The 19,090-nt window shown below is 39.6% G+C and overlaps 1 protein-coding gene across 1 annotated transcript; it reads left to right on the plus strand.

Annotated features, from left to right (window-relative positions):
• Positions 1 to 385: 385 nt before the first annotated feature.
• LOC107727381 (protein LBH) lies at positions 386 to 6,038 on the plus strand. Its single transcript, XM_016537233.1, has 4 exons — positions 386 to 598; positions 4,416 to 4,500; positions 4,988 to 5,186; positions 5,379 to 6,038. Exons 2-4 carry the CDS (start codon positions 4,417 to 4,419, stop codon positions 5,429 to 5,431), a joined length of 336 nt encoding a protein of 111 aa, XP_016392719.1. The 5' UTR covers positions 386 to 598; position 4,416; the 3' UTR covers positions 5,432 to 6,038.
• Positions 6,039 to 19,090: the final 13,052 nt, after the last annotated feature.

The raw sequence follows: 19,090 nt of genomic DNA on the forward strand, positions 1-19,090 counted from the left end.
TAATGTAATGATGGTCAATAATTACTTTCAGCAGCAGGGGGCATTAGCGATCTATAACCAACAACGTGAGAGATTTCAACAGCGTTCACCTTTCTTTAACCAGACAAGCTCTAATATATATTAAAGCACGCAATAGCTTTACTATAATATCATTAACCAGTAACATGAAATATACGCATCTTTCTGAGGAAGTTTTAAGCATTTTCTTTGTACCCTGTCGCTTCTAATAATCAGCTTCAGTGGTTCAGGTCTCTGAACTCACCCAAACACTTGCGTAATAATCATCATCTGGAATCAGAGATCCCAAAAATTACATGAACAAGCAAGCTGTGATGACGACGTGGCTGCGTGCTTCTCTTAACCAATCGTTGGGAGATTGATGTTGCATGTATGCAGCTCTCGACATGTAAATGAATGACGTTGGCAGGATGAGCACAAGCACTATGACAGCATTCAACAGTAACTTTCCGCTGCAGGTCAGATGCGCGCTCGAGCTGGAAAGACTGATGTAAACGGAAGCTGTGCGAGTTTAACGGGAGGATATACTCAATATAATAGCATTCCACGCGCTTCAACAACAGAAGGGGACAAAATAAAGGTATGTCATATGTGAAATGGTGGTCCATTACAGTTTTAGTGTGAAGTGTGAAAAAGAAAGCTTAGGGTATTATTAAAACCATATTAGGCTATATGATGTAAATTGCTTCAAAACTTAAGGTTCAACAGCATATTTACAGTAGAACTGCATTATAATTAGTGTCTACATCCTTTTAATTGCTTATATGGCTGTTGTATTGATGAATATATCTGCGACTAAATTCAATTTGACACCTTTTTAAAGATTTTGTATATGTATTTGCCTTGATGGAGTTACATATTAGTCACACAATAGGCTATATGAAACCTTAAAATCATTCTATTATAAGGGAGCTTTGTGTGTCCCTTAGATAGCTACATTAAAAATGAATTAGCCTACTGTAACAGTGAAAACATGACTTAACTTTTAAATATGTGTTGTAGGCTAATAGACATGTTCACCATTAGTAAAATCCTTTAACTTTATTTTTTGCCCTGTTGTTTTTCTTCAAGATAATGTCTTTTGGTCTGTCCCTGTATTTCTCACTTCTCTTTGTTGTATTATCAAATATACACATTGAATATTAAAATAAAAGCTAATGTTTTCTAATGATGTATTTGTTAGATTATAGGTTTGATTAAAATGTGCCTCCAGGTTATGCATCAACACTGTTGCATCCTAACTTCCTCTAACTGACCTCTAATAATTATCACAATGATGTCCAATTTCATTAAAATAAATATAAATAACTCGGACATAATGACAGTCATCCAAGGATTTGAACTCTTCAAGGATGAGGATTGTCAGTAGGGGACGATTTTAAATATTCAGTCCTGTTACTATGGTTTTGTATAGTAAACAACTCATTAATAAAAGTGCCATAACACTTAATGTCATGACCTTGACCACTTATGTATAGTTATGGCTAAATTGGCAAAAAAAAAAAAAAAAAAATCAAGTCTATTTGTTTGTTTAGAAATATAGCTATATGGAAATATTAAAGAAACAAAAATAATAATACAAAAATGTTTGTATTAAATTACCCATGTCATGGACTGACCTTAAAATCTAAATATGGTATCATATTTCCCACAACATTCTCCACACCTCTTGGCTGTTGTATGTTAGGTTTAGTCTAATTTACCTTGATGCATGAGATCTAGAGTGTATTTGTGTGTACACATGTGTGTGTGTGTGTGTGTGTGTTTTTGTGACAAATGAGGACATACATTTGTATAATGACAAAGGTATGACATAGGTATTACAAGGAGAAGGTGACTTTTCAGGACATTACCCCATGTCCCCACTTTTCAAAACGCTTATAAATCACACAGAATGGAGTGTATTGAAAATCTGAAATAGCACAAAGTTTCCTGTGAGGGGTAGGTTTAGGGGTAGGGTTGGTGTAGGGCAATAGAATATATGGTCTGTACAGTATAAAAACCATTACGCCTATGGGATGTCCCCACTTTTCACAAAAACAAACCTGTGTGTGTGTGTGTGTGTGTGTGTGCTTGTATCAATCCCCATAAGCAAGGGCGGGAATTTACAAGAAATTACTTTGAAATAATTTTAATACAGTGCCAAAGGCCTCTGGTTGCCAGATGATTTTTTGGGATTGCAAGAACAGACGTCACCATACATGCCAAATCATGTCTAGGCCTTTTGTGAGCTCACTGAGAGTGACTGTTTTATGATTATTATTCATGATAGATTACAGTCATGAAGGAAAAGAGAGGCTTTCAGGATTTAAAAAATTTCCTGGTGAACTGATCAAGGAACATTGTAATATGCTTTATGGCATGTTTGTCTGTTTTAAAGGCAGTGAGTTGAGCTGCCTCAATATTCACTCTAAGCAAAGCCATAATTAAAGGACAGCGTTAAGTAAGAGGATCTATCAGTGTTGTTCTAATGACACCATAATATAGACATAAAACACACTGCATTCAACAGCCTCGCCATTCTTTGCAAAATACTACTCAAACAATTAGACTCAGCATGCTCCTAATATCGCTTCCCTGGTAACATCTTTTCTAACACGCCACAGAAATCTGTTTCAATATTCTTTTTCACACTTTCTCCTTACTTCTCATCTAAAAACTTTAAAATATGGTTATATAGCCTGTCACAAACTTTAGGAAGAACATCTTCACAGTTCACTCAGAACTTGCCCATCACTGCAAAAGGTTCCCCTTTTTCTCTAGAGTCAATGACTTCTCTAATTTATGTCTGGCTTTTTTATAGTGTTATTTTAGCATTGTTTAGTGTTTAATTTGTATCACTATTGTAATGTTTTTATTAATATTTATGTAGTCATCTTAATTTGAGTTTGTTTTAAAAATGTGCTTTTGTAATCTTTTAAAAATGTTGTTTTGTGAAAAAATATTTCTATTTAGCTTTAATTTCAGTTGTACTAATTTTATTACTTCACCTTAAACTTATTTTATTTCAGTTAGTTGCAACATTTCAGGTTTAAGCTCTAAACTTTGAAGTTTTTCCATCTAATATTTATGTTTTATTTATTTCAGATTTATTTCAATTAATTAAAACTATTTTTAGTTCATGATAACAACACTGGGCACTACAATTTGATCAATTTGGGTCTCATTGTCAGAATAACGTGAATAGTTTTAATAGGCCTTTGTACTATCTAGCCTTTAACTGTTGAATAATTGAACAGGATTTGTGAGTGTGCGTGAGCGTGGGTGTACTAGTGTGTCGGCTTATGTGTTCACAGTTTTGTTATCCTTCAGCATTCGACTATGACTTCTGTGTGTTCAACAGACTGCAAACAGGGTTGAGTCCTTCAGACCACCATCAGCTGAATGAGTATGATAGAGGCCTGTTTCATTATTTTACCAAGCTTCATATTTGCATACCCACCTGCACACACCAGAGTTGTCCCTGTCACACCGCACGCAGCCTGAAGCAAAGTTTAGGTGGCGTGTTTGGTTGTGTGCATGCTGTTAAAACCATGACAGTTTGAATGGGAGACAGGAAGGGATTTTTTAGGGATCACGGACTGAACAAACATGCAAATGCGGACCTGACTTGTTGGAGCACGAATTTAGATCAAAGTGTCTTTTTTGTTAAAGGGATAGTTTAGGCACAATGAAAATTATGTCATTATTTACTCATCTGCTTCCACCCTGTGTTTTTCTTTTTCTATGAAACACAAAATGAATGATCATGATAATCAAAAAATTGAAAGATTTCCTTTTGTGTTTCATGGACGAAAAATAGCCTGGATTGAAATGGCGTCATAATGTTAGTATTGAGGTGACCTATTCCTTCAGTATTGCTCAAGCTTATTGGTGTGCTAGTGTTATAATCTGAATACCATTCATTGTTTAGTGAGGTCCGTAAGATTTTATGTTTATTCTGCAAGGTTGCATTAAATTGATCAAAAGTGACATATTAGAAAGTGACGAGGATCTTGTGACACTGAATGCTAAAAATCTAGCTTTGCATCACAGGAATAAATTACATTTGAAGATATATTCAAATAGAAGTAAGCTGCTTTTAAATTGTAATAATATTTTACAATATTAATGTCTTTATTGTATTTTTTATCAAATAAATGCAGTGTTGGTGAGCAGAAGAGACTTCAAACACATTATTTCAACGACGCCAACTTTTAAACTGTAGTTTAGGCTCTATATAATTTCTGTCTATATAATTTTTGGTTGCCACAAATACTTCAATCTTCTCATTTGATTCATCTGAAAGGTCTTTATTTGTATAATACAGAAGTGAATTTTTTATAATTTTTTTAAACATAGGATGCTGTGTAGTTTAGATGAATTTTAGGCTGATTTATGTTTTATTTTCCCATTAGAATGACAGATATAATGAACAACCCAGAACACAGTCAAGAAGACTTCACTGTGAGTGACACCGGAGAACAAGGCGTTTCCTTTCAGGTTGGTATCTAATCTTTTCATTGGTCATTTCCCCATCAGCTTCAAAACACACACACAATAAATAAAAAAATACAAATAAGTCCATAGGATTTTATTTCTGCTATATTCCAAGTCTTCCGAAGTCATGCAATAGCTTTGTGTGACAAATACTCTGAAATTTAAGATGTTATTGGCTGAAATGTTGGCCTGTCTATCATTCAAAGCTATTGTATTGACAATTTTTGGGGTTATTTCGTCACTTTGTGGCTTGACAGCCCTGGTCCACTTTCACTTTCATTATATGAAAACAGCCTAGTTATTCTTCACTCCCTTTTGTGTTCCATGGAAAAAAGAAAGTCATACAGGTTTAGACCAAAATGCGGGTGAGTGTGATGATATATTTAAAGTATTGGGCTGTACTGTTCCTTTAAGTCAATAAACTTACTGTAAGTAAGTGGAACATTCAACATCTCTCTGACAGATAAAATCTACCATCATTTATTTTCAGATTTTCCCAGACACACAGGAGCGCCACCCCAAGCTGTTCAAGCGCCTGCCCTCCATCGTAGTGGAGCCCACCGAGGGAGAGGTGGAGAGCGGAGAGTTACGTTGGCCCCCAGATGACCTGAGAAGCACAGACCCTTCCGGCCAAACACACACACCCATGTCCGCTTCACAAACCCAGATATCACACAGCCAGAGTAAAGGTGTGTAAGAGAATAATTCAGGAAAAATGCATGTTTTTCTCTCATTATTGTTATTAACATTGACCCACACTACAATGGGCAATAATCTAAAGAGGAACATCTGAATACATGCTGCCTGAATTCTGCTTATATGTGTGTCTCTGTTTAGAGAAGTTCATTTATAAATGACTTGCATGCATTTTCCCCCCTCAGATGAAGTCAAGTGCAGCAGCCTGGAAACATCAGGGGCAGCTGAGCGTGACTGAAATTTAATAAATACGTTGTCACAAGTCTGCCATTATCACAAGTCTTGGTTCTCACAAAATGTTCACACTTAGAAAGACACAAATACTGACAAGCAGCCAATCTGGCAGGCAGGTGTGAACAAGATCAGAGCTCACAATGCTATATCTGATCACCCTTTATAACACATTCATGGCTTTAAAAAGACTTTTGAAAGTCTTTTGTACTTTTTAAGATCAGACTCATGACACATTTTATCTGTGGAAAGTGGCTTTAACAATCTTACATTGCCTTCAGATTTGAAGGCCTAGTTTGTCTTTCCTGATGCAGAAATGTACAGTATCCTCTACATCTATGTCTGAGGATATACTGAAAATGAAAATGATACAACAAAAATGGGTTGTATGAGCACAATTCAGCTGAGAATATGAATGTACAGAATATTATTCAATATAAATGTATAAAAAACACAGTTCCTGGATCTCAAGTAAGCAATGTACAGTCAGTTAGCCAGTATTGCTCTATTATTTAGCTTTATTGACCAGCTGATTATATTAGTTCACTTAATACACGGATACTTATCAAATAAATGGATGTAAAATATTAAATTAATTTAATGTGTGAGATGTACAAATCACAAAGTGATACAGATTTAAACAACCACAGCAATGTGGGAAACTGATTGCCAGGTCCACATAAATATTTGACCTCAGAAAGTTAAATTGCAGCTTTCTGTGGTCAAATATTTATGTATATTTACTGTTTATGTATATTGGCCAATCAGAATCAAGTATTCCAGAGAACCGTGTAATGAGCACAACATACTCAATGGTTTTGGACGCTTTGATAATTCATGTCAAATCTAGAGAGAGATGTATTGATTTGTTATCATGCCCTCCACTTTGATGTAACCCAGAAGCCTGTGAATGCATATTCTAAAAAGATTGCAGTGACCACTGTGTATCTCTCATTCATGTGAAAATTATTCATTACACGCTCGGTTGCTGAAAACTTTATGCGAGGAGACTCCATCCTCTCTCCTCACCATCTGGCTGAGGCTTGTGAGGAATGACTTCAAACATGTCTGCCTGTCAATCAGCCTGAGGACACGGACTTCCTTATATCTCCAAGCCCTGTCTGACTTTCTGCAGACTTGAAATTATTAGAGCCATTTGTGCACATACACAATATTTTCAAAGCACAACTGCTGGAGTTAGAGTCCCGCGCTGGACTACAGAGAGACTGTATATTATACAGTTTAATTCAACTTCTGGCTATAATTAGTTGTGTCTGCTAAGACAAGCATTGAGTGCTATTACTATTTTCTTTCTTAGGGCTAGGAATTTAAACAGACACCTATCCTTGAGTATTATAGAAATTATTCTGAACCGTTTGTACAACAGGCATGAATGATACACCAAATCATGCTGGGAAATACCTGGAAGGCCAACTCCAATATTGTGTCTGCGAGTATTGCACATATAGGCATACGACACTTAACTTTTCATGTACATTTTTACATAATATCTACTTTAACAGTAATAGTTTAGATGTTGTAGTAATATTGATGGGATTCTTGAACCACTTCACAACATACATTGCCCTCCTGCTATTTTCTTAATTTCTAAATTCCCATAGTGAAAATGCCTTGATGTGTATCTATGTTGTTTATAGTCTATATTTTGAAATGGCCAGAATTGTCTACTGTAATATTTTCATAATCCTGCAACTAAAGGCTTGTGTTTGCCATAAAAACACTTCCCAACACTATCATACGAGGTGTCTCCATCAGGATTTTTGATCTTTTTTATTGGCATGCATTGTCAGTTGTGACTTTTAGTACTTTTTAAAGAATAACTGGAAATTACATGATTAACCAGCAGATACATCTTCTGGAAAACCCTGATCAGAATTTTTTTTATTTTATTTTATTTTATTTTAGATTTCTGTTTAAGATTTGTGCTCAATTGCCTTCATTTCATCATCAAACTTGATGTAAAAATGAATTGATATTTTAATATTACACTTGCTCTTAATATGTACACATTTTTGTTTGTTCATTTGTTTGGTAAGTTTAAATAAAGATTAATATTAGATAACTGCTGAGTTTGTGTTCTTCATCCATTAAATCTAATTTGTATTATCTATTCATATTTACACCATTTAGCTCAGAGAAATGTTTTCTTAGAAACTATTATTGCATTGTTTTGTGTAGTTTATGTTCCCGCACATTAAGTTCTTTTCTGTGCTCAATATCCCCATTATTCCCAAAATAGCAAGGAATAATGGGGATTTTGTGTGGGAGGAGCATTTTCATTTGATCCTGTCAATCACAACACAAGGACACAACACAACAACTTCCACCACCCCAACTTCACCTCCATCATTATTTTAATTATCTAGCATTACTTAATTATGTAGTCTGGTGGGAACTAAGAAATCTAATCAGGTTGTAGTTGTAAATTAAACAAAGATTATTGGAGTATGTTTTGAAAGAAAAATACTATTTTGGTCTTTCTACTTTAAATGTTCATGGTGAATTCAATGTGTTGCTATTTCTTTGTAATCATTTGTGAAATTGACTAGCAATTTCAGTCCAGTGTAAAAACACAACACACAGACAAGGCACTTTAGAAGGCACTGGTATTTTAAGTGAAATCGCAATCATTCCAGAAATAAGATGATTATGAATGAGTGATTTCAGAATGAGACTGACCACAGAGTCCTTGTGTATAAGAGCACCGAGCCCTAAAGATAAAGGGCGCATGAAGAGATTAAGCTCCCATGGCACTCAATGACCTCTCTGTGATTAACATGACCCTGATGACTCGAGTTCAGTCTGCTGCATGTGATGGCCATTGTCTCCTCACTGATCCAGAAATCCCATGACAACATGACATGCACTCTACTTTCACTGATCACATCTGGCACTTCAATAGTAAAGGAGTAGTTTACACAAAAATGAAAATTTGTTGAAAATCTACTTACCCTCGGGCCATCCAAGATGTAGATGTTCATCAGAACAGATTTGGAGAAATTTAGTATTACATCACTTGCTCACCAGTAGATCCTCTGCAGTGAATGGGTGCCATCAGAATGAGAATACAAACAGCTGATAAACACATCACAGTAATCCACAGGTAATCCACAAGACCCCCGTCCATCAATTAACATCATATGAAGTGAAAAACTGTGATTCAGGCAAGACGACTTTTTCACTGGAGAAAGCAATATTATGTATTGAGGACTCTATTTTAGTATTTTAGACAGACACAACGGTTTGTAGTTAAAAACATCTAAATGATGAGTCTGTTAACCGATGGACTGGAGTGGTGTGGATTACTTTTGGATTATTGTCATGTTTTTATCAGCTGTTTGGACTCTCATTCTGACGGCACCCATTCACTGCAGAGGATCCATTGGTGAGCAAGTGATGTAATGCTGAATTTCTCCAAATCTATTCCAATGAACAAACAAGCTTAATAAATTCTAAGCAAATGTAAAGTTTTGGTTGAACCATTCCTTTAATGTCACTGTCACATCACCATGCTAAGTATCTTAATATGAAGTTCAACCTGTTTATTTTATGAATTCAAGCCCTGAATAAACTGAAACACGAGTACACTATTTCCAGATTTGCATTGCCTGTCCTCAATTAATGCCATTGTTTTCCTTTTTATCTCTTTTCCACTTCAGTCAAAACCCCTCTGTGCTTGGGCTGGGTAACTATGGAGATGGTTCAACGTAGGGGTTTGGTTACATCAGACACGGATAGTGGCACTTGACCTAGTTCAGCTGGAGCCTGATTAGCAACACAGCTATCAGCTGCATGCTCCTCATCATTGTTATCATCAGAGCTGCAGTCCCAATCTTACATATTTGTTTGTTCATGCCATTTGGTGAGATAGTCTGTTTTACTCTTTCATATTCTTTCAAGGGTATAAATGCATCAAATCTCTGCTCAGAGGTGTGCCGCTCATTCAACAGTCTGCCGGACTGAACGGTGCTCTAGTAAAGTTTCTCTCTGTAGTTAAAGGAAGAGATTTGCTTTTATCTTCCCCTCACTTTGTCTCTGCTGGCTTCAAACAGCTGATTTCAAATACAGCCAGGTGAGATGGTAAAGAGGAAACACTTCCATCTACACACATGCACAAACATGCGTGCAAACATACACATACTGAATATCCTCCTACATCCTGCAGTCAGCAGAAATAAAGGAGCAAGTCACCCAAAAATAAAAATGTTGTCATCATTTTCTCATCCTCGGGTAACAGGTCGTGCCAAACTACACTGTAAACTGTTTGGAGTATTTATAGAAGAAACTGTAAAAATTCTGCAGTTAAAGCCTGTTAATTAGTTGATTCTAACTTATCTTACCATATACTGTGAGAAAAAAAAAAACTGTAAGAACATTGGTGTGTTTTGTGTTACATTTTGTTATTAAGTGAATGTTTATTGCATATAGTGTCATCTGTGTTACTGAAGGTGTTTTGTCTTTTTGTGTATGACTCAATTTTCTGCTTTACCACCTGTATTATTATGGTAGATTAGCATTAACGTTATAGCACTTAATAAAATATACTGTTAAGTTGTAATATATTATATACAGTTAACTGTGATTTAAAATATACAGGCACCAATATGGCATCCCATAACCTGAAACATTGTCACCACATGTTTTATAGTGAATTTATGAGGAACAGTCATAAATTTAAATTGTTATTCACTAATAATCATTCTCTCCAGTGAGCTTAAGAAAAGCAGTCATCGGGTCATTGAGTCAGTGAGTTCGAGAATCAGATCAGTCTGATTCACGATTGAATCATATACAATATACTGGCATAGTGTATATCATCCGATTCAGTGAGCTGAGCAGACATTTATTTGTGAACTATGAAAAATTGGTGATCTGTTCCTTTAAATACACTTTTAAGAGGTCAGTATGTTGCATAATATTACTAAAAATAGCATCTAATCATGAGAATTCTTATTATATTGTAATAAGTGTTTTAGACCAGAGAAAATTATTTAATATTCTCCCTCTTACTTTTGTTTGTCCATCTCTGTCTTTCTATATACTAAAGTTTTTTTCTTTTTCTCCATTAACCTCTTGACAGATGTGCTAAATGTCATCTCAATCAAATACCTACTAATGCCATCCATTAATTGTTGACACATGCTGTTAAAGATGGCTGTGTGTGTGTGTGTGTGTGTGTGTGTGTGCATATTTCCTTTCTGTACTTGGGTGAACAGTGGTTTTCAATCAAGTATGCACGTGTGTAGTATGTTTTAAAAACTTTGAATCTACTTTGGTTGACTCATATACAAATAGCACAGAATAGGTTTATTCAAGATTTGAAAAGGAAAGGCTTTTCCTGTTGTTCACCTTTTAAAAGAAGAAATATTTATGAATAAGTATATTCATTCAGTTGAGAGATGAATGGACACAAAACAAGAGAAATTGATTCTAAAGTAAGAATGACACTTACACAATCCTGTTACGGGAAGCTCTTCATTTGCAGGCATGTATCTGCATGCAAGTGTGTGTGTTTGAGCATCTGGAATCGTGGAATCGATTCGTGAGTGGAATCGTGATGATGCATTATGAGAATATTGGCTGAAGTCATTTGGACAGGAAGTGAAGCTAGATATGGTTAAACAACACACTGTCAGGATTATGTTCTGTTTTGGTTTAGTTTGAGTGTTCCTTGTTCCTGTCTTTAGTTTGACCTAGTTTTCTGATTCCAATAAACAAGCATTATACAGCGTCCATGTGACCTAAAAGTATAACATCTAGTATCTTATCACGTGTGTAATCAGTCCAATGGATGGGCGAGACGTCACAGGCGGGGGGACGTAGAGACCAGGGAGCTTAAAAGCACGTGCGGTGGATACAGCGGCAGCTTCTGGTAGAATGAAGGAAGCACTCGCAGGGATGCTGGAAGTATGGCAATGAGACGCAACGTCTCGTTCGCTCGGGGAACCATGGTTACATGCGTAACTAGAGACGTTCCCCTTCAGGAACTCGAGCTGTGTCGAAACGCTAGGCCAACTTCTGGAGGAGTGAGCCTTGACCCCCAAAGGAGAGGGAAGATCAGAGGACTCAAGGCTATGGAATAGCATCCCAATCCACCAATTAGCATAAGCTCCACCTGGCCGGAGGCCTCAGCCTCAGCGCACCGCGGAGGAAACATGTAACTAGTGGGTCTCTCCTGAAAGACCGACCACCGAGAGGGGCGTGGTAAGCAGCTAGGGTCACCACGGAAACCTTCAAGGTGGAGTGGGATAACCTTGCGGAGAACCGTGCCTGCAAGAACTCCAGCACTGAACCAACTGGGCAGTTAACTGGGTCGAGCTGGCGGTTGACGCATCAAGAAGTGAAGGTTCAATTCAAGGAGTACAGTTTCCTCATGGAGGGAGCTCTGGACTGGATTGTGGTCCCAGCAATCTCAGTTGAGAGACTGGAACCTATGAGTTGTGCCCCCCCCATGGGCCACATCCACAGCTCCAAAACTCCGGGCACGGGGAAGGCCCCGCCTGAGAGAGGAGATCCCTCCTGACGGGAATCTCCCAAGGAGAGCCGTCAGGAAGGGAAATCAGGTCCGAGAATCATACTCGGCCCGGCCAAAATGGAGCTACTAAGAGAAGATGGGCCCCATCCCGGTGCACTCTCTCCAGAACTCCCGGGAGCAGAGCAATCACGGGAAAGGCATACAGATGAAGCCTCGGCCACATCTGCACTATGGCATCCAGCCCAAGCGGAGCTGGATGCGTGAGGGAGAACTAGAGTGGACAGTGCAAGGTCTCTTGAGTCACGAACAAGTCCACTTGAGACTGGCTGAACTCCCTCCAAATCTGCTCCACCATCTTAGGGTGGAGCCTCCATTCCCCGGGCCTCGGTCCCTGCTTCGACAGGATGTCTGCTCCCTGATTAAGATGCCCAGGGATGTGCACTGATTTTAGCGAAAGGAGTTTGCCTTGGGCCCACACAAGGATCTGGTGCACCAGCCTGTAAAGGGGGCATGAACGCAGACCTCCCTGGTGGTTCATGTAAGAGACCACCGCTGTGTTGTCGGTGCACACCAACACATGATGGCCTCTTAGGTCCAGGAGAAAGTGTTCTCAGTGCCTGAAACACGGCCAGCATCTCCAGGCAGTTGATGTGCCACGTGAGATGTGCCACTCCACAGACCGCGGGCTGTTTTTAGCATTACGCGACGACAAGGAGTCCCCAACACCAGGCCCTGAGACAAGAAACAAGGCTTTCTCCACATGACTAAGGCACAAAAGCATCGCTGCGTGACCTTGATCAAGCCAAGTGGGTTGCCCCTCGGGGAAAACCCCTTGGTCCTGAGCCACCACTTTAGGGGTCTCATGTACAGCAAGCCAAAAGGTATCACGTTGGACACAGCTGCCATCAGACCCAGCAGTTTCTGAAACTGCTTGACAGTGAGTGACCGGCCCTCTCTCACTCTCGCGACTGCCGTGAGGATCGACTCGATCCGAGCAGAAGACAAATGTGCCTGCATCGTGGTCGAATCCCACACCATGCCCAGATAAGTGGTCCTCTGTAATGGAGAAAGCACACTTTTCTTGGCGTTTCAGTCTTAACTTTAGCTCTTTCATGTGGGCGAGAACGACATCTCAATGCCGAACCGCCATCTGCTCCAATTGATCTAATATCAACCAATCGTCGATATAATTCAGTATGCGGATGCCCTGGAGTCACAGCGGAGCCAGAGCAGCATCCACACATTTGGTGAAGTGCAGGGTGAGAGTGCAAGGCCGAACGGAACTTTCTGTGTTGAGGAAGGATGGAAATGTGGAGGTATGCGTCCTTCAGATCGATCGTGATAAACCAGTCCTCGGACTTGATTTGAGCATCCTGAACTTCAGTTGCATGACTGAGCGGTTCAACTGACGCATATCTAAAGTCAGACGCAACCCTCCATCCTTCTTCGGAACGATGACGTACCCGCTGTAGAACCCGGACTCTCTGTCGAGAGGAAGGACCACCTCGATGGCCTCCTTCCTCAAGAGAGTGTTTACTTCTTGTTCCATTACCAGAGCCTGCTCGGGGCCCACCAGAGTGGGAATCACCCCGTTGAAACGAGGCCGGAGGAGAACCGAACTGAATGCGGTAGCCTCTTTCTAGAGTGTGCAGGACCCATTGAGACACATTTGGCAGAAGCTTTCACACTGCCAAATAGTTTCCTAGGGGAATCAGTCTCCCGAGACTGACCTCTGGTGTACCTAGAGCAGCTAGCTCAGTGCCCTGAAGCGGAGGACCAGCAGGGAACAACCGATCTACCTGCTCTGGAGACCTCCTTGGATGTAGCGAGCCTCCCAGAACCGCTATGTTTCCGGGCGGATGCTGAGAGATACGCTCGCTGGAGACCACTGTGCCCTGAAGCACCGGGGCTGGCAGGGTTGACAGACTGGTCTCCTGAGGGAACTGAGGAGAGACGGGCACCGTATGATGAGGTGTACACCGCTCTTCCCCAGAGTGGCCCACCCTCACAAATCCTGGGCAATAGGCGTCAGGACGTATTAGTCGAAGACTATCCAGCGAGAATGGCGGTCCGCAGATCCGCCTTCTGTTTATAAGCCTTCGGCCTGGGAGCGCTACTCTGACTCCTGATATTCTGGGGGAGTACGAGAAGCGACGCTCCCCAAATGAGGAGCTGGACCACGGCTGGGGCTCCGCGGATTCCAAGAACTCCAAGATTCAATATAGAGAATCGTGAATGACCGTACACATGCGTAAATCACTCGATTCTACATTGCATAAGACTTTCTTCAAAATGTCAGCGGGAGCAGAGCTAAACATCCAATGTAATGTTCCCCTTTTCTTTTTTTTAGGGACATTTACAGAAAGAACAAAGCCAGCCCCCTCAAAAGCTGACTAACAGACTACACATATATCGCGTGCATCCCCACCCCTTATTTAAGTGAGGGCAGGAAGAACGAGCGATCCAAAAGCAGTCTGCTCATATGCAAACAATATCAATCTCCTCTGAGAAAGATAGCTGCAGCAGCGAGCTCTCACTCAAAGGGGGAAGAGACCACAGCGCAGGCTTCCGAACCCCGAGAGAGAGCGCTAGATCTAGGAAGTGCAGGCGGAGAAAGGGCGTGTCCATCTCCAACCCATCCGCTAGATCCATGTGCGATCCCCACGATCTCAATCGCCGCCGTGCCTCAGCAACAGCGAGACTGGAACCGCAAGATCACAAGCATGGACACACTCCTCAAAGCATGCCCGGCGGGAGAGGAGCGTTTGCAGCTGGCAGAAGCACAATCAGCCCCCTCGAGAACTGACTGTGTGAGCTACGCTCCGCTCCCAAACAAACAACACATAAACTGTGTGTATCCCCACCTGTAATGTAGCGCGGGCAGGGAGGAACACACAGTCTAAAATGTTGTCTGCTCTAGCCCTTATGCTTGTCTTTTGTCTTAGACATGGCTTATGCTTTTACTGGGGCAAACAACAATAAATAGAACTGACACCAGGGTTGCCAGGTTTTCACAAGAAAACCCGCCCAATCGCGTTTCGAGGGGGTCCCCAGTTAAAAATCGCGTTCCGGGGGGTAAAATAAACGTTTTTTGGCAGGGTTCCCACGGCAACAGTGTTAAAGCAGCCCAATTCCATGGGAAAACCGCGGACTTGGCAACACTGACTGACACATACAGAGCGCTTCACTGAATGACAGAAGCTACTGCTGTATCCACCGCACGTGCTTTTAAGCTCCCTGGTCTCTATGTCACCCCGCCCGTGACGTCTCGCCCATCCATTGGACTGATTACACACGTGATTCAGAGCGTGGTCATGCTGAAGGCGTCTCCATAGCGTTTTGACGCAACTCGAGTTCCTGAAGGCGAAACACTGGTTAATTCAGAAATAAAAAAACTACTATGTTGAACAGCTTCTTGAATTTGTTTGGAGAAAAAACAGACAATGTAACTTGCAATATTCTGTTAAGTTACTCTAAATTAGCTTATTGTTTATTTACTACATAAATCATAATAGCAATATATAATAATATAAATATACAGTGGTGTGAAAAAGTGTTGGCCCCCTTCCTGATTTCTTATTTTTTTGTTTGTCACACTTTAATGTTTCAGATCATCAAACAAATTTAAATATTAGTAAAAGATAACACAAGTGAACACAACATGCAGTTTTTAAATGAAGGTTTTTATTATTAAGGGAAAGACCAGGATGGCACCGGCCCACACTGGTGACAGTCTACACTAATAAAGCTACTAGAATATAGTAATGCTGTGGAAATGGTTCGGCAATCTATCTCTCATTAGTAAAATTGGAAAATCTGATTCGTTTTAGTGAATTGGTTTTATTCAGACATTTCTTGTAAAGGAACAGATTTATAACAAGTTTTGAGTTTTGGGTATGTGGTATTTTCAGGTCTTTTTTGAATTACTATGTCTCAGTTAGCCTATATAAATGAGGGAGAATTCAAGTTGTTTTATTTATTTTAGTATAAATGTATCTTTTCTGCTGATACACAAATAGGCATACATATATCCCACAGCAAATCTAGACAGGTGGAGCTGGGGGAGGTGGAGGGTTTAGAGGAACTCTGATCGCATGATTCAAAACCAACTTACTATCAACACAGGACCATTCTATATAAATATTGAACAGGCAATCTCATTGACTGAAGAATCAACAGATTCAGCAGTTTGTGTCATGTAGTAAATGATGTGATTGCTAGCAGATTGCATGTAAATGACCTATCAGTCTCCGCATCTAGAGTTGCAATACTCATGCTCATGTGATATCGCTATATACGTATATTTGACCATCATACATTTTAGAATCAGAAAACAGCACATTTTCTTTTCTCTCTATTGATTTAACCAAACTCTGGTTTGGGTTCTGTATCTTTTGGAAAAATTATGGTTGATATGCGGATCAGTGACATGACACTGACACTGAATAGACAGTTTCCTAAACGTCATCCTTTTGATGATCTCGTGACCTTGGTGCACACTGATTAGTTTCACACCTCTCTGTTTTCTCTCACTATGTGACTGGTAGTGTATGCGCGTTTGCTTATTTGTGTAGTCTGTTCCACCTACTCAGGCAGGTTTGGCTCAGGTGACAGATGGATCATGAAGAGCTTGTCACTTGTCTGTCAGTGCTTGTTTGTGAAGACAGCATTCATGAGAACTCTATTATAAGCCTTTCGGTGAACTGAGGGTGAGGCTTAGGTCAGCTTACACAATGACATAAAGATCAGAAGGGTCAGTCCATTTGGTGCCACATAAAATGTGAAACCTATCCTTGTTAATTTATTTTCATTTAGGGAGCATAGAGGCATATTCAACTGCCAAACAATATTTATACTTTTACATCAAAGGGATCCAGTCAGACAGCATATAAAAACTCAACTCAGAAGATACTGCCTCTGGGTATCTGAATGGAAACTAAGTCATGAAGTGTGAATCTGCCGCTTTGGATCAATCTAGGTCAATTCATCTTCTCATGTTATTATTGATTTTTAAAACTACACCATCAAGATAAAACTGAATCAAATGAGACGCATTGGGACTTGAGGGCTACACTTCTGCCTTTGTTACCAATTCTGTTTGTTCTTACCCATAATGCAGTTCAGCTCTCGATGGTGACTCTCAATCACAATCTTTCTCTCTGACAGCAAAGGGAGCGAAACTAGCTCAGTTTTGATTTCATCCCCAGACACAAGCGCATTTGAGGAAGAGAGCACATCTCTGATGGAGGGAGAAAGAAGAGAGAAAGGTTGTTTCAGGGTCAGCAAATGCAGGATTACATGCAAGAAAACTATTTCATTTATCCCTGTTCATGTCAGCCGTGGTTGTTTGCAAAGCTGTGCTCTTTTCACTTCGGTCCTTTGTTTTGCGTCTGGCTGTAGACCTATTATGTATGCAAAACTGTACATTTGCATCAGCAAAATTAGCTTCTCACAAGCAAAAAGTTCCCCTGTGTATCTGCATGCTTGCGACAGATGTTTGTCGGTTAAGTTAGTCATGTCATTCTCATCTGCATGGCAGAGGAAGAAGCAAAATACAGTCTCCAGAGCTACAATGCAGCCATTGTTTAATGCATGACAGGTCTTTACAAGACCAATAATTAACACACATAACCAGTAGACACAGGCTATAAATACAACACTTCACAGGGAACAATAAATAAAGACATACTCAATTAGTGTCTATGTAGTACTGTGCAAAAGATAAACAGGTTAAAACAGGAAGTTATTTGGTTTAGTGCAGAAGTGTAATCAGGCAAGAACTTTTTTTTTTTTTAGAATTTTTCAAAAAAACAAACAAAAAAAAAAACACTACTTTTTAGAACTCCTCCTAGGCTGTTGCTATGATTTTCATGAAAATCTAACCAGATCATCTTCAGACCATACCGACAAAAAGTTAAATTTAAGTTGATTAGTCAAACCGTTCTCAAATAACACAAAAAAATTAGCCAATTTTGCAAAAAATCTTGTCGGCCATTTTGAACTTTGTCGTAAAATGCTGTATTTTACAAACGCATTGGTGTATTCTTACGAAATTTGGTATGTGTATTCGCCACTGGTCTGAAGGTGCTCAAAAAGTTTCAGGGCAGCGCCCCTTGTGGTCAATATCTATTTAAAAAATCCAAAAAATGCTCATAACTTTTGATTAGTTTTACTTATTGTCATGAGACTTGGTCTTGATAGATTCGTTGGATCATGCCGAGAACATCAATAGAGGGTATGCACGTGACGTCACCGTCAGCTGGAGTGACTGCGGCTCCGCCCACTGAGTAGCAAAAAGACTGGCAGCATTAGTTTTCAGCGTGAATGCTACGAATGAACACACAAAACACATCTAAAATGAGAGAGAGCTTTGCGATTGACTGTACAAATAGATTTGACAAGAAATCTGAGACATATTTTTACAGACTGACGAAAACTACAGAAAAGAGAAGTAAATGAATCGCTGCAATTCACAGAAACAAATGGACTCCAGGCAGCGAAACACGGATTTGCAGTTATCGTTTTATGTCAATTCTGTATGTTGATTTTTGCTGTAAAATCATACTCTATATTGTATTGTTATATCTTGTATTGACAACTCATCAATTAAATATTTACCATCTTATATTCTGCATAACTGAATGTTTTTAAATAAACTGACAAAAACTATATAAGTTTTTGGGCTGGACGATATGACGATATATATAACATCTATATAAGTGCAACCTATTTTGTATTTAAATAAAGCGTTCACAGGCAAGTTTGATTCATGTATTTCCCCGGCGTCGCAATCAGACATATAAATGTAAGGAAACACAATTCCTGGCTGCATCTTTGGTAATTTGTAAGGAACATTATATCGAGTCCAACGACTTTTAGTTTAAACTGATTATCGTTTGTTTTACTCACGTTTTCGCAGTTTCCCTATTAAATCCATTCATGCAGCAGCTCTTTTGCCACTCAGTCTGGCTGAGGGGGCGTATTCCGGCGGGAAAGTGACGTCAATGCATACCCTCTATACCAGTTACACCATAATCGGCTGAACTTCTTGTCCACCTTTTTGATTTATGATGAAAACGTACTTTTTCTAACTCCTCCTAGACTGTTGGTCCAATTTTCACCAAATTCAAATCAGTTCATCTTCAGACCATACTGGCAAAAAGTTATGGA

The sequence above is a fragment of the Sinocyclocheilus rhinocerous genome, unplaced genomic scaffold (assembly GCF_001515625.1).
Source record: "Sinocyclocheilus rhinocerous isolate Xijiao unplaced genomic scaffold, SAMN03320098_v1.1 scaffold756, whole genome shotgun sequence".
NCBI classification, from domain to species: Eukaryota; Metazoa; Chordata; class Actinopteri; order Cypriniformes; family Cyprinidae; genus Sinocyclocheilus; species Sinocyclocheilus rhinocerous.

Bases quoted from the DNA above. Each gene is read 5' to 3' on its own strand.
- LOC107727381 (XM_016537233.1), top strand. From the start codon at position 4,417: ATGACAGATATAATGAACAACCCAGAACACAGTCAAGAAGACTTCACT. The intron at 4,501-4,987 runs GTTGGTATCTAA...ATTTATTTTCAG, and splicing joins AACAAGGCGTTTCCTTTCAG to ATTTTCCCAGACACACAGGA. The intron at 5,187-5,378 runs GTGTGTAAGAGA...TTCCCCCCTCAG, and splicing joins ATCACACAGCCAGAGTAAAG to ATGAAGTCAAGTGCAGCAGC.